Raw genomic sequence first — 13,434 nt, forward strand, 5'->3', positions numbered from 1 at the left:
GGGGCCGCCTTCGCGTCTTCCCAAAATCTCTGAGGTGCAGCCAGGCGCGGAGAGCGAGCGCACAGCGCCGGAGCCTGTGGGCGCCGGAGATCAGATCCACCGACCTGCAGCTGAGCTGAGGCGGGGCCGGAGAAGTCGGGCGTAGGGAAAGGCTCTGACTTCCCGGAACCCACAGGGGGCACTGGGCTGAGTACGGTCATTAGCGACTCAGGTTGTCCTTGCTTTTGGATTTCTGACACGTCTTTCTCATCTTGAAAAATGGTGTCACAGTTACCCCCTTTTGCAAGCCTATCCCCCTTCCCTCACCTCACATTCAGTCTAAGTCCAAATCTGTCCAGTCTTTCTTCTAAATGCAGCTCAGATTCATTCACTTCGCGGCTTCCCTCTCTTCTGCTAGACCAGGCCGCCATCTTGTGACTGGGCTCAGGAATAGCTTCCTAAGTGGTTTTCTGGCCTCAGAAATCTTTTACAAACATAAATTGATCTTGTTACTGCTCTAATGAAACCCCTTGGGTCAGTAGTTCCCATTGCCCAAGTTCTCCCCGGAAGCAGTCTGCCCGCGCTCCCCGCCCCTCCCCCCTTCATTGTCCGTTGACTTGTCTCCCGTACTAGATGGTGTACTCTGTGAGGGTAGTGACTTTGTGCAATATTGTATCCCCAACACCTGATGCAGTGATTTAATGAATGTCTGTTGAATTAATATGAAAGAAGTTTCCCCTCTCATTCCCCTGTTGCTGGGTCCTTGTCCCCAAGCCAGTATGTTAGACCCCAGAATGGCCGTGGTGAGGACACTCTGTTCCTCTGGCTGTTCAGGCACTGATTTCCACCCCCAAAGGATGTTGCCTCTCCCCTTCGTCTTCGCCACCTTCTCTTCCACCAATATAAGGCCAAACTGGAGGCTGGTGGGCAGTCATGCGTGTTATGGCGGGCCCTGCAGGTAGCCGGAATCCGGGCCCCCCCCAAGCCCTGTACATGGTCCTCTTAATAATGCTCGTCCTGATGAGCTTGGCGTTTGGTAAGTGGCTCTAAGGGGTCAGAAGGGTCTCCTATCCTGCTGGATAGGGAAACGTTGGATAGATGTCTGGGTACATCTGCCAAGGAGATTCAGGTAAACCCAGGCAGGAAGAAAGATGGGATGGGTGGGCTTGGGGGGATAATGCCTGGGGACTGATAATGTACTGATGTTCACTCTGAGGGAGATTTCTGGTGATTACCCCAGGGCTATCTCACGCAACAGCGGTGACCTGAATGGAGATACTAAAGGGAACCTCTTAGGATCTGAGGACAATACAGAATAGGGAGGGTTGGGAGAACATGCCAGATGACAGCCTCAGGATCCACAGTGTAGAACAAGGCTGAATCCAGCCTGATAACCTCACTTGGCTGCAAAGCACCATCGACACAGAAACAAGATCCAAAGTGTTTGCTAAGCAGCTGCCTTACACCAAGTGCTCTGCTGGGTCTGGGGACTCATTAACATGTGGTCTGGGCCTGGGATCAGAGGAGGAGGGAGATGAATATGAATGCAGTTGGGGAGGGCTTTGGTGGACAAAGTTTAGTATGAGTCTGTTCAGTGAGAGAACCACCAAACAAAGAATGTGGCCTCGGGCTGCTTGATGTCTCCTGTCTACACAAAGCTGAGATTCTTCCTGTCCTGTGATGATGCACCCTGATGTTTTCACTTCTGAACATTATAGATTAAGAAAGCATATTCAAAAGAGTCTGGGGGTTGGGTGGGGACAGTGAAACCAAGTCACAAAGGAAGAACTGTCCTAACAGGGCTGCCAAAAGTTGGAATGGGCTGCCTTGGCCTAACCTTTAAAAGTTAGAGGCTTGTAGAGTGCTGGGCACGTTAGCCCCTCAAATATATGAATAAATGAATGAATGAATGAGTTCCTCATTTCAGGAGGTAAAAGAGCAGAGAATGGAGATTTTTAATGAGAACGAAAGCTTCTGATGTTAGATTAAGCCAGATGGTTCATTAAAGAATTGGTGATTTCATGGTTTTCTGAGATGGGGAGGTAGGAGGGAACAGTGGGATTGGCCAGTCTGGGAATTAGGTGGGTTTGGGGTCAGTGCTTCTCTGTATTCTAGGTGAGTTTGAGCGTTATGATCAAGAACCCCTTCATCAGATTCATTTAAACAAACACCTAAGCTGCTATCGATGCCTCTTGGAGACCAAGGAGGTGGGATGCCTTCTGGGATCTGACATCTGCCTCGCCCCAAAGGGCAGCAGCTGCGTGACTCTGCTCATAAAGAGCAGTAAGCTGCCTCCTCCCTTTCGTCGCGGGCACAGCCCATTCCCGAACTGAGTCTCTACCAGCCTCCTAAGCTGCACCCTAATCCTGGTTCCCACAACTCTGAGACACTGTTCCACCACTCTCCCTCTTTCCTTTCCTTTAGAGCCACTCCCCATCTCCACTTCTACTCCCCTCCCCTTCTCGGCTAACCCTCCTCATAGCACCCAGCCTTGTAGGGGACCCTGGAGATCACCAAATCTACTGGCCTTTCTTCAAGCTGCCTTCTCCCCATCTGTCAGCAGTAGTTCCTGCCAGCACCACTCTTCTCCTACATCTTCCACTGCTTCTTTCCAGTCTCCTTCACTGAGTCTTGCCTTTAACTGGGTCTTCACTAAGTCTTGACCCTTAACAGTTCACGGTCCCCAAAGTTTGGTCCTTAGCTCTCTTCCTCTTTACTCTCCCAGAGGATTTTATCTGCTTGCTTGGCTTCACCCAGCAGGCACATACTGCATCCTCCTACAACTGAATGTTAGGCCAAACTGTAATGTCAAATTGCCCTCTGGATATCTCCACCTCATTTTCAACTTGCTGGAAATTGACTACATTCCCAGTTCCTCAAGCCTGCTCTTCCACCTGATCCCACACCTTTTTCAATAATAAATAATAAACACATAACACAGACTCTGTACCCGGCACTGTTGTAAGCACTTACAACCCTCCAAGGTAGGCACTGTTATCCCCATTTTACAGACGTGGAAACAGAGGTGCAGAGAGGTCAGTACCTTGCATAAGTCTCCTAGAGGCTGAGCCACAGTTTGTGGTGGTTCCAGAGATGGTGCTCTTGACAACTGCTGTACAAAGCTGCCTTCATTCAAATCCTTTCATTATACTTTTTGAAACAGCTGATGCATAGATGTGGTTCCATATCAGAGTATTCAAGAAAAGTCTCCCTCCCACTCCTGGCCCAATTCACCCAGCTCTCAGGCATGAATAAGATAAAACCATTTTTAAAATTGCCTTTATTATCCTTTCTGTGACCTTTTGTGCACATCCCACCCTATACAAATACGCTGTTTACTCCTTTTCACCTCTTTTTTTCCTCCACAAACAGTACCATACTACTGTAAGCACTGTTCTGCACTTGTTTTTCAAACTTAACAGTTATGGGGGATGTTTCCGTATCAGTTTGTAACCAGCTTCCTGTCCTGCTGCATGGTATTCCACGGCATGGGCATGTCAGAGTTGATTTATCCAACCCCCTACTGATGGACCTTTAGGTTGCTTCTAAGTTTTCACTCTCTCAAGCAGGGCAGCAGTGAACATCCCCATACATGGGCACAAAGATTTCCCCTCTCTCATATATACAATAGCAGCAGAGATATCCTCTTCTACTTTTTTTAATATAAATTTATTTATATTTTATTTATTTATTTTCGGCTGCGTTGGGTCTTTGTTGCTGCGCGAGGGCTTCCTCCAGTTGCTGCGAGCGGGGGCTGTTCTTCGTTGCGGTGCGTGGGCTTCTCGTTGCAGTGGCTTCTCTTGTTGCGGAGCACGGGCTCTAGGATGCTCCGGCTTCAATAGTTGTGGCCTGTGGGCTCCAGAGCGCAGGCTCAGCAGTTGTGGCGCAGCGCACGGGCTTAGTTGCTCCACGGCATGTGGAATCTTCCTGGACCAGGGATCGAACCCATGTCCCCTGCATTGGCAGGCGGATTCTTAACCACTGTGCCACCAGGGAAGTTCCTCATCTTCTCTTACTTTTTTTTTTCCTCTTCTCTTACTTTTGATCCATAAAATAAACGACAAACACCTCCTGTCTGCAATCTGACCTCCAATACATCTCCCAACTTTTTCTTACATGGTCCCGCCTGAAGTGCTGGTTCTCCTCACTTTGCTCCACAAGTCCCAATTCACCCCATTCTAGCTGTCACTGTATCTCGAATGGCTCTTTCCCACTAACCTTCCCTGGGAAACTTCCACAGAGTTCATGGCTGGTGACTCCCTGGCACTCGCTGGCCTGTCCAGTTCCAGGAATTGTTGCATTTTGGGGGTCCAGGGCAGGGTGTGGGGGCAGTGATGGTAAGTCCATGTGGGGTGAGGGGATGGGAGGGTTCGGGGCTTTACCTGGGAACTCTGTGTTGCTGATTGCTGCCGTCCCTCCCCAGACAGTGGTTCGGAGATCGTGGTGAGTGACTGCCGCAGCAAGGAGCAGATGAGTGATCGCTCGTACACCCACACTCCTCCAGTGCTGGGCTTCTAGATATTCTCTCGATGCTGCTTCCGGAATTTCTGCAATAACCCTCAGAACAGAATAAAATATGGTCCTTAGAACTTCCATAGAGACCTCTGGAGTAAAAACCTGCCAATTTCCAGCCATCCTCCTGATTTCCATCTGGGGGCAGCCAGAACAATGTCCAGCCCCACCCACCAGCCCTCCCTGCCGCCCTCAGCAGCAGCTACTGGACCCCAGTCCTATCTGTCTCTTGGTTGACGCCCCTCAACACCCCTATTCCCACTCTGCCCCTTCCCTAGGCTCCCTCTCCAGAATTCTCTGGAGTTTTCCTTCAAGGCCTCAGTCTGACATCTTTCCTCCTGTCTGTTCCCACCTCAAGGATGCCCCTTTGCCCTGCTTTGCTTCTTTTCCCACCATGGTCCTCTCTTGTCCAAAGTCCCCAGCTGTTCCTCCAAAATAAATAGGTGTGCAAACTGATTTGTCTCTCTCTTCTGGTGGATGTGGAGGCTGAGGGAGGTGGTACTGCCTGAGTGCCCCGTCGGGGGCAGGTAAGTGGCTCCCAGCTCTGCGGAGCTCTGCTCCTGCCCTGCCCCACTGTCTTTGATTCAGCTCTCAGCACAAAGAGGTGAAGAGGAACTGCAAGTCCTCCTATGTTGAAGACCAGAAGGGTAGTGGGCATTCTCAGAAGTGCTGTCAGACCCAGAGCTGGATGGGGACTGGTAGGGAGGTTCATGGGGGTGTGTTGGTAGAAGCGGAGCTGTAAGAGAACCAGTCCCAGGGAGGAGAGGGTGGGGAAGGAGCTCTGTGAAGAGATGCAAGGCCTAGCGGCCTCTCTGATCCCAGGCTCAACTTCCCTTTTCAAGGACCATGGTTAAGTTACTCCTCAGTTTCGGGCCTTGGGTTTCTCATCCTCTAAGGCTGTCTTCCAGTTTGACTTTCTGGAGCTGTGTAAACCTGGGCCCTTGACTTATGCTGAAGTCAGAGGTCATGGGGTAAAGTGGGGCGGCAAGAGAGGGACACAGTGGCTTGTACCTCTCTTTGTACCTCCAACTGCTTCCTGACCTAGAAACAAATGGTTTCTCCCACCAGAGCACAAGCCATTAAAGGGGCCACAAAAGTCTATTAACACACATGCAAAATGTTGTGTAGGAAGAGTGTATGCTGTGTGATGTCGTTTCTATCAAGCACACAGACAAAATTCAGGACAGTGGCTACCCCTGAATTTTAGGAGGGTGCATGAAGGCAGCTTTGGGTGCTGATAAAGGCCTTTATGCTAACCCAGGGAGTGGTAAACACACGTGTGTAGTTTACAAAAACCCACCTTTTGGTGCGCAAACATCTGTATGGCCAAAAAGGTTTAAAACTAAATAGACCAAAATCTGCGTGTATGTTTGCCTCTAAGGCGTGTCTATTTTTGAGTCCATTAACTTCTATCTCTGTGCACACGTTGACACACATTCTCTCAATCCTGAGGCACTATCCCTACTTGACAGGTGACCAAAATTCGGCACAGAGACCAACTTACTTAAGCGGCAGAGGAACTGGGATTGGGCCTCCCAGCCACAGAGCTGCACTACTTTTCAGAAAAAGGTTTCATAATCCCAGCACTGGGTTGTGAGGTTCAGAAGGGTGGACACCTGGCTGTACTCCTCTGCAAGTCTTGCTGCTTAATACTGGGCCTGGCTCAGAGCAGTGTGTCCAGTGTTTATTGAATGTATGGGGAAGGCTGCTTTCTGCATGCTTGTGGTTTTTCAAAATGAAAGACCCTACCACTGCAGCCCCACCTGTGTGCTCTCTGTACTCTCCCACCCCCTCCACCTAGGCCCTCACAGAGGGGGTCCTGGCTCCCAGGATCCTGAAAAGAACTGAGAATAGGCAGGAACGCAGGTGCCTCAGCTCCAGGTAACTCTGAGATGCAGACATGGGCCCTCTGGTTTGCTCTTGAGTTTTCATGGTTGAGTATTTCCTCCTTTCTTATGTGGAAAAACCTGACATCACCTGGGTTTAACTTTCTAGGTTTTGTAGGGTATGTTTAAGGCTGGCAGGAGTCACAATCCTCATACTTTGATCTCTAGCTGAGCAGAGGGTGGGGTGGATGTGGGCTCTTTGCGGCAGGCCATGAGGAACCACAAAGGCCAAGTGGAGTGGGCAGGGCTCTGCAACCCTGTTTGAACCCCACACCCAGTTAACTTTCTTTAACCTGTTTACACTTGCCCACACCTGAGCCTGACCCCATAAACAATGTGACACAGACTTAGCCCAGTTTGTTTATTCTGGAGGGAAACTGGAGAATGTGGAGCAGAGGACAGATCCTCTCCTCTCCCTGGGATTCTGTGCAAGTGGGTGTCAGGACTCAGGGACGTGAAGTGGGGCTGTGGAAGTCAAAGATGGGGACAAGAGATGAGAGAAGGAAGCAGGAGACCAGGCGGGAGTGAGGTGGTGGAGACAGTGAGGTAGGAACACCAGAGTGCCCAGTCAGGAAATCTGCACAAAGTCCGCCTCTCACCCTTCTTGATGCAAGGTCAGTCTGGCACAAGGTTTTAGAGACAGGTGTAGGGGTGGAAATAGCCAGATTGAGAGGGGATCAGGAAGATGGGGGGTGGGGGGGAATGATCCCACTCAGATGATAGGAAAGGGATGAGGAAACCACTGTGCCTTTCCCAGGTCAGCCTAGGCAGAATTCACACCTGAGATTATTTTCTAGGTGGACGAAGGGCACTGGGTGCAGTGCCAACTGCTTTTTGGGGAGGAAACTAAACCAAAACCATATAGACGATGGAAGTACAAAGGAAAGGAAGACTGAGAACTCACAGACCAGAAAGTGTGAGTGTTCTGAGAGGGCAGTACATGATGCTGGGATGTCAGGGGAGAGACGCTGGACCAGAGTGAAATCTGGGAAGGGTAAGACGTCACAGCCTAGCCCAGGGAGGAACCAAAAGTCCTGAATTGTTGAGGAACCAGTATATGCGGCGCAGGTCAGCAATGGACAAACTCAGATTCAGGGGCAGGACAGCCAGGGGGTCCAGGCCTTCAGAAGGCTCCTTCTCAGCATGGAAGCTGGGTAGGGGCAGTGAGAGGTTCAGGGCTTGGCAGAACCACTGGATCTGGGACTCAGACAGGGGCAGGGCCAGGGACCCCTCAGGGGCCTCAGGGAGGGAGCTCTGGAGCTGGGGGCTGTACCAGGAGTTGCAGTAATCATACTGGCAGCACTGGGCATAGTACCAGTACTCTGGGAGGTAGGTGGGGTGTTTTTCTTGGCACCGGTAAGACTTGTGCTGTCCACAGCCCCGGATTAAGAAGCAAACCTTGGTATCTGGAAGAGAGGGGACAGCTAACAACCACTGCTGCCTCCCATAGTCCCCAAACCTGGCACCCCTTTCCCAGACTCTGCAATCCCTCACCCAGACCCAATTACTATCCCAGACTCCATCAGAAGGCGCCAGAAAAATTAGCTTAACTGGCTCCACAGAAGCCCAGACCCCTCCCCCTCCAGGATCCTCCATCTCCTTAGACCTCAGGCCCCAAGCAGCCTTCATCTACAAGAGGAGACCAAGCCATGGGCTGCCCTACCAGTAGCCCCTTCCTGGGACTTGACTATGAAAGATGCTGATCCCCATGCATGGGGATGAGCTGCTGATCGTGCACTTCTCTGAGCCTAAAACACATCCTATAGTAGGATCTTCTAAGAGGCAGAGGTGGCAGGTCCGGACTTCAGCAACAAGAGCTGGGGAAGTGGAAGACAGGAGAAATGGCCGTGTTGGCTCACTCCAAGTTCCCTGCCCTGCAGGGAGCCCGCTCATCCAGAGCCATCCCCTCCCTGGACTCAGTCACCCCTCCTTCCCTGCCCCCCTGTCCCACTTACCCTTTCCCACTGTGAAGCCCATCATGACCAGCACACCTACAAACATATGGGCCTTCATCATGGAATTCTGGGGAGAGGGGAAGCCCCTCAGGGGTGCTCTGAAACCCCACCTTCCTGTGGCCATTCTCCTTGAGCCTGAACTGCAGGGTAGTTTTGACAGGCAGTCTGAGCAAGAGCTACCGCAGGTACAGAGCTATATTCCTGACTGGGGGAGGAAGCTATTAACTTGGCAGGAGGGACATGTCCTCACCCACCAGGTCTGGTTCCTCAATGTGGGAGCAGTAGCCCAGACAGGGGCAATACCTGGGCCCCAATCCAGCAGTCTACCTTTGTCCTGCGTGCCTTTCAAGGGTGCATGGATGTTTCCTTCTCTGGTACCATCTGCTATCCTTCCCACACAATAGGGTCAGTCCCTATTGTTCTGGGAGAAACCTTAGCCAGGAAGCCAGTGCCCCCCATCCTTCTGAGATGCGCATGTCTCAGCTCCCCAGCAGGGGGCAGGCAGACACCACACAACAGCAGTTCTGGACCCTGCCTCTCCTTTCCCCACCCCTTACAGTTGTTTATTTTGGGACCACTTTCCCTGTAAAACCCAAACTCAAAGTGTTGCTGACTGCACTCCCTAGAGTATAAACAGACGACCACAGGTGGCCCAAAAAGAATATTTCTCTAATCTTTGAAATTTGATTTTTGAGTCTTTTGTGATCTTTGCACATCCCCACACCCAATTCTACAACTCCACTTTACTACTAAAAACATCACCCAAATCCACTGGGCACATATCTGTGCTGGATTTCAAGCTGAGGAGGGTGGGCGGGGCCAGGAGAGCTCCTGGGGTTCAGCACACCATTACCCTCCCTTCCCCAACCCCAAGCACCAGCAAATCAGCCCACGGCCTTTTCTTCCACTTTATTTCATATTCCCACCACAATAATGACTCCTTTAATTTAAACTAAAAACCATAGAGGGTTCATGAAAGGGTGGCAGCAAAGGAATGAAAGTGTCAAAGACTGGGGACAGGTGGGGTGGGGAATCAGCGAATCGTCTTGACTGGACTCTTGAAGTTGCTGGCCGCTTGGAGCTGCAGCTGGTAGGCCATCGGATGGATCTTGAAACCGTAGAGCCTGGGTCAGGGCAGAGGTCAGAGAGGCAGCAGCGTGAGCCCCATCCTGGCCCTGCCTGTGGCCAGCATTCCTGCCTCCCCACCCCAGCTCCTTCATGGGCCTGCTCAGTACTGAAGGGCAGAGGTTCCCAAACTTCTCTCAAGAATATTTGGAAATTTATTTTAAATATCCATTAAAACTCAAATTCTAGGACGTACACGTGTGTACACACGCACAAGCACACACGTCAGTACTTGTTTCAATATAAAGCTGAACTTTCCTTCTCTACACAAGAGTAAAAATGATACTCTAGGAAGATAAACCACACTTGAACCGTAGCTCTGAGGATTTCCTGGCAGAAGATTGAACACCCAAGAAGACAACAAGGTTAGCTACTGTTTAAATGTTGCTTCAAGTGACAAACATTACCTTAAGCGATTCATACATTTAAAAACACACTGTCAGGCATGTCACTATCCCCACCTCATGGATAACGGAACTGAGGCATAGATGACCACACAACTTTCCCAAGGTCACTCAGCAGGGAAAAGCCCTGGCTTTGGGAGAAGTAGGTGTCAAGAGCAGACCAAGCCCTGTCCTTGTCCTCCCTTCTTTCTGGGGGACCCCGGCCCTTTCCTTTGACCCTTGGTGACTCTGTCCCTGCTCCCCACCTGGGCACAAACTGGTTGGCGGGCCTCTTGGGCCGGTACTCGGGGTGCACCATGAAGAGCATGTGAGGGAAACCGGTGCCGAAGTAGGCGCCATCCGTGTGGTGGTGCCTCGATGACTTGGGTGTGTACACGTCCATGCACTTGGGGCAGTAGAGCTTCACCATGGCCTCACCTGGGATGTCCGAAAGGCCTGGGAGACAGCCAGACTCAGCAGGCCAGGTAACCCAAGCCTGCCCAACCTCCCTCCTGGACTCAGGCCCCAACTTGCTGAGCCCCAACTCCTTCCCAGTGGACCTGCCATTTTACGTGGCCCTTCTTTCCCTTTTCCAACACTCACCGATGGGAAGCATTGGCTGGTTCTCACAGTACACACGGGGACAGTAGCCAAAGTCTCCCTGCTGGTACTTTTCCAACTGCAGTGAATAAAATGGAAAGGGTTGCTGGATAGGTATGAAGAGAAGAGGCAACCCCCTCCTCAGCCCAACCCACATCACTCTGTCCCCAACTCCTCCTGTCTCTCGCTGTCCAGAGGCCCCTTTTCTGGCTCAGATGGGCCCTCAAGACTCCTCTGCTTCCCTTCCTCCAGTTAGGCAGGCTGCAGACCATCAGAGCCATTCGCTGCTTATTCTCTGAGGAAGAGGCAGTCTACAACTTCCTGCCCAAGGTCACATCTCCCTCCCTGAAAACACCCCCTTTAGCACACCCTCAATCAGGTTTTAATCCCTAAGCCTAAGTTCTGGGGTTTATTTCCCTCTTCTAAGCTAGATTCCTTGACAAGGTTGAAACAAGTGACTTCTTGCTGAAGGAAACTGTTTCCCTTGTTGCCTGCGAAGGAGCCAAGTGGGAGTAGAGAGGCCTCACCATCTGGGCGATGCCACGGTTGGTGAGGATATAGCGGGCGTGGATCAATCCATAGAGCATTTCCGCTGCCTGCTCAATCAGGTCACTCTGGTTGGGGTTGTCTTCCAGCTCCTCATCTGAAACATGGCCCAACCAAATGCAACCACTTGTCTTACAGCTATTTTGGGTGCCCTGCCCACCCCCAGGGACTGCTGGGCTACTCAGTTAGCCCAGCACCCAACTCTAAGCCTCACCACACCCATGGCCTGGGCATTTGACCCAGAAACCTGGGCCTCTGACCCTTCCACCAACCCAAGGCAGCTCTGCCGTCTTTCCATCCCTCTCAGCCTCTGCTCCCTTCTCTCCCTCGATACATAAACGCAAAGATGTCTCCACAGAAGACAAAACTCTAGCCTGGAAGGTGTAAGGCAGGGGAAAGCAGCAGAAAATAAGACTCATGGAAAAATGGGCATTATGAAATAGTGCTAAGTTAACAGGATCAGAGTATGGGGACGAGTGGTGTTAAGTCACAAAACTAAGCAAGAGTGAGGTAGGGAATCAAAATGAAGTAGAAGACTTTGGGTTACGGGGGTCAGAGAACCAAAAGGAAATTTAGAAATTCAAGAAGCAGATAAACAGGATTTGAAAAGGAAAAAAAGCATACACACACAAAACAACCCTGAGGGTGTCTCACCAGGCTCCAGGTCCAAGATCATGTCTAAAGCTTGTCGATAGTGAGGCACCTGCTCATTGAGTCCAGTGAGATTGAATTTGTCCTGGATATAATCTTCATCCACCTGTCGGGACATGAAGTCAAAAGGAAACCCATAGCAGAATCCTCAGCTTTGACCTGGGCAAGTTGCTCCAACTGGTGCCTTATTCTCAACACAACTGCTTCTGTTCCCTTTGTTCCGCACTCCCAACTCAGCAGAAGTACTTGAGTCTCTCTCCCCAGCTCACATGTACCGCCCACCCATAAAAGCTTCGGATTTTCTTTTCCAAGGATAAACAGGTACAGCAAACCCCGTCTTAGACAGACATTCCTTTCATGATCTTTGCTCCTATTCCTGCTTCCCATCTCAGTTTTGGCCCCTCCTTAGGGCCAGCTGGCTCTCTGAGGAAGGTGGAGGCTCAACAGCTTGGCTTCTGAAAGCAGTTACAATCCCTTATGTTAACACACAGCTGTGCACGTTACAGAACGTTTTAGTAGGAACTATGTTAGTCCTAACAGCCACAGAAGATAGGTACTACCACTACCAGTACCACTGTGGTAATACAAAAGAAAATACACAGGTTGACATGTCCAACGTTATACTGCTGAAGAATGTCAGGGCTGACTTGGGGCCCCAGTCTCGCCCCTTCACCACAAGTTAGTGAGGAAGTTACTAAGGGGACTCTTCCTTGACGAGAAAGAGTTTTTACGTAAGCCTGTGAAAGAAATGTGTGGAAGCTGAATATATGGGAGAATTTTTTATTTAGCCAGATTATATGTGGAGATGGATAGGGGGTTTGAGAAGAACTCACTTCACAGAAGAATTCATTGCCACGAAGCCCACAGAACCAGGAAATCCAGGACACCTCCTCTGAGCTACTCATCTTCACGTAAGCTAAAGAAAGAGGAGTGTAAGGGTAAGCTCTCCCTCCCTGCCTCTGATATCCTCCCTCCTTCCACACTTTGCCCTCCAACCATGGAAGAATTTGGGGCAACCCTTTCTTAAAGGATTCGAACCTGGAGCACGTCTCTCTAGCTCCTCTTATTCACATCTCGGCCCCTTTTCTCTGAGACTAGATAAATTCTTTGGGGTCCCACCACTTGTGAGAAACCGACAGGTCTTGACCCACTAGTCCTACCCACATCCCTGACGCTCCCTAAGGCCAGGCCCCTCTCTCCTCCGTGTCAACTCCGGCAGGGCCCGCGGCTCAGGCTCCCTACCCGCGCAGGTCTCCGCGTGTTCCCGGCCCCATTCCCAAGGGTTCCGAAGTTTATCCTTTCCAAGCAAGAGCCGAGCCCCTCCTTTCCTCATGGCCTGGGGGTGGCCCTCAGGTCGCTTTCATGGGAGTCCCCACATCCCGCCTCCACCCTTTTGGCCACCTCTCCCTCCCTCGGTGCCGGACCAGGTCACTTCCTTCCCCACCCCCATATCAAGGCGGGGAGACCCCATGTGCCGCGCCCAGGGACGGGGGACACGGCGCGGGGACGACCCCAGACTCACCGACTGGACGGGGACTGGGACCGGGGGACGGGGGGGGAAAGGGGAGTTTCTGCTTCCAAGGAACCGCGGCGACCGCTACAACGCAGGACGCGGACAAGACCGCGGTAGGCGAAGTGGGGTGGGGGGGAAGTGCAAATTGGGGAGGGTGGGGAAGAGGGCAACGCGCAAGTGCTTAGCGTCGGGAGCCGCGATGGACGCCGGGAAATGGAGTCCCCGGTAGGGAGAAACTGGCGAAACTAGGGAAAGCCGAACTACGAATCCCAGGATGACCCGCG

The 13,434-nt window shown here is 51.4% G+C and overlaps 3 protein-coding genes across 5 annotated transcripts; 1 reads left to right on the plus strand and 2 right to left on the minus strand.

Annotated features, from left to right (window-relative positions):
* Positions 1-912: 912 nt before the first annotated feature.
* LY6G5C (lymphocyte antigen 6 family member G5C) lies at positions 913-4,497 on the plus strand. The gene is made up of 3 exons (XM_032650026.1): positions 913-1,015; positions 2,095-2,262; positions 4,403-4,497. Exons 1-3 carry the CDS (start codon positions 913-915, stop codon positions 4,495-4,497), a joined length of 366 nt encoding a protein of 121 aa, XP_032505917.1.
* A 2,878-nt stretch (positions 4,498-7,375) lies between these two features.
* On the minus strand, positions 7,376-8,427 carry LY6G5B (lymphocyte antigen 6 family member G5B). Its single transcript, XM_032650265.1, has 3 exons — positions 8,333-8,427; positions 8,066-8,194; positions 7,376-7,783 (listed from the first exon to the last, which is right to left on the minus strand). Exons 1-3 carry the CDS (start codon positions 8,391-8,393, stop codon positions 7,380-7,382), a joined length of 594 nt encoding a protein of 197 aa, XP_032506156.1. The 5' UTR covers positions 8,394-8,427; the 3' UTR covers positions 7,376-7,379.
* A 798-nt stretch (positions 8,428-9,225) lies between these two features.
* Positions 9,226-13,307, minus strand: CSNK2B (casein kinase 2 beta). Of its 3 annotated transcripts, none has more exons than XM_032650264.1 (7): positions 13,160-13,307; positions 12,471-12,553; positions 11,641-11,743; positions 10,968-11,083; positions 10,444-10,519; positions 10,107-10,296; positions 9,226-9,456 (listed from the first exon to the last, which is right to left on the minus strand). In XM_032650264.1, exons 2-7 carry the CDS (start codon positions 12,540-12,542, stop codon positions 9,366-9,368), a joined length of 648 nt encoding a protein of 215 aa, XP_032506155.1. In that variant the 5' UTR covers positions 12,543-12,553; positions 13,160-13,307; the 3' UTR covers positions 9,226-9,365. The 3 variants fall into 3 exon arrangements, with proteins under 3 accessions (XP_032506155.1, XP_032506153.1, XP_032506154.1); XM_032650262.1 differs by lacking the exon at positions 13,160-13,307 and adding an exon at positions 12,880-13,049 and having other exon boundaries at positions 9,227-9,456; XM_032650263.1 differs by lacking the exons at positions 10,107-10,296; positions 13,160-13,307 and adding an exon at positions 12,880-13,038 and having other exon boundaries at positions 9,227-9,456.
* Positions 13,308-13,434: the final 127 nt, after the last annotated feature.

Source organism: Phocoena sinus, chromosome 11 (assembly GCF_008692025.1).
Source record: "Phocoena sinus isolate mPhoSin1 chromosome 11, mPhoSin1.pri, whole genome shotgun sequence".
Classification (NCBI taxonomy): domain Eukaryota; kingdom Metazoa; phylum Chordata; class Mammalia; order Artiodactyla; family Phocoenidae; genus Phocoena; species Phocoena sinus.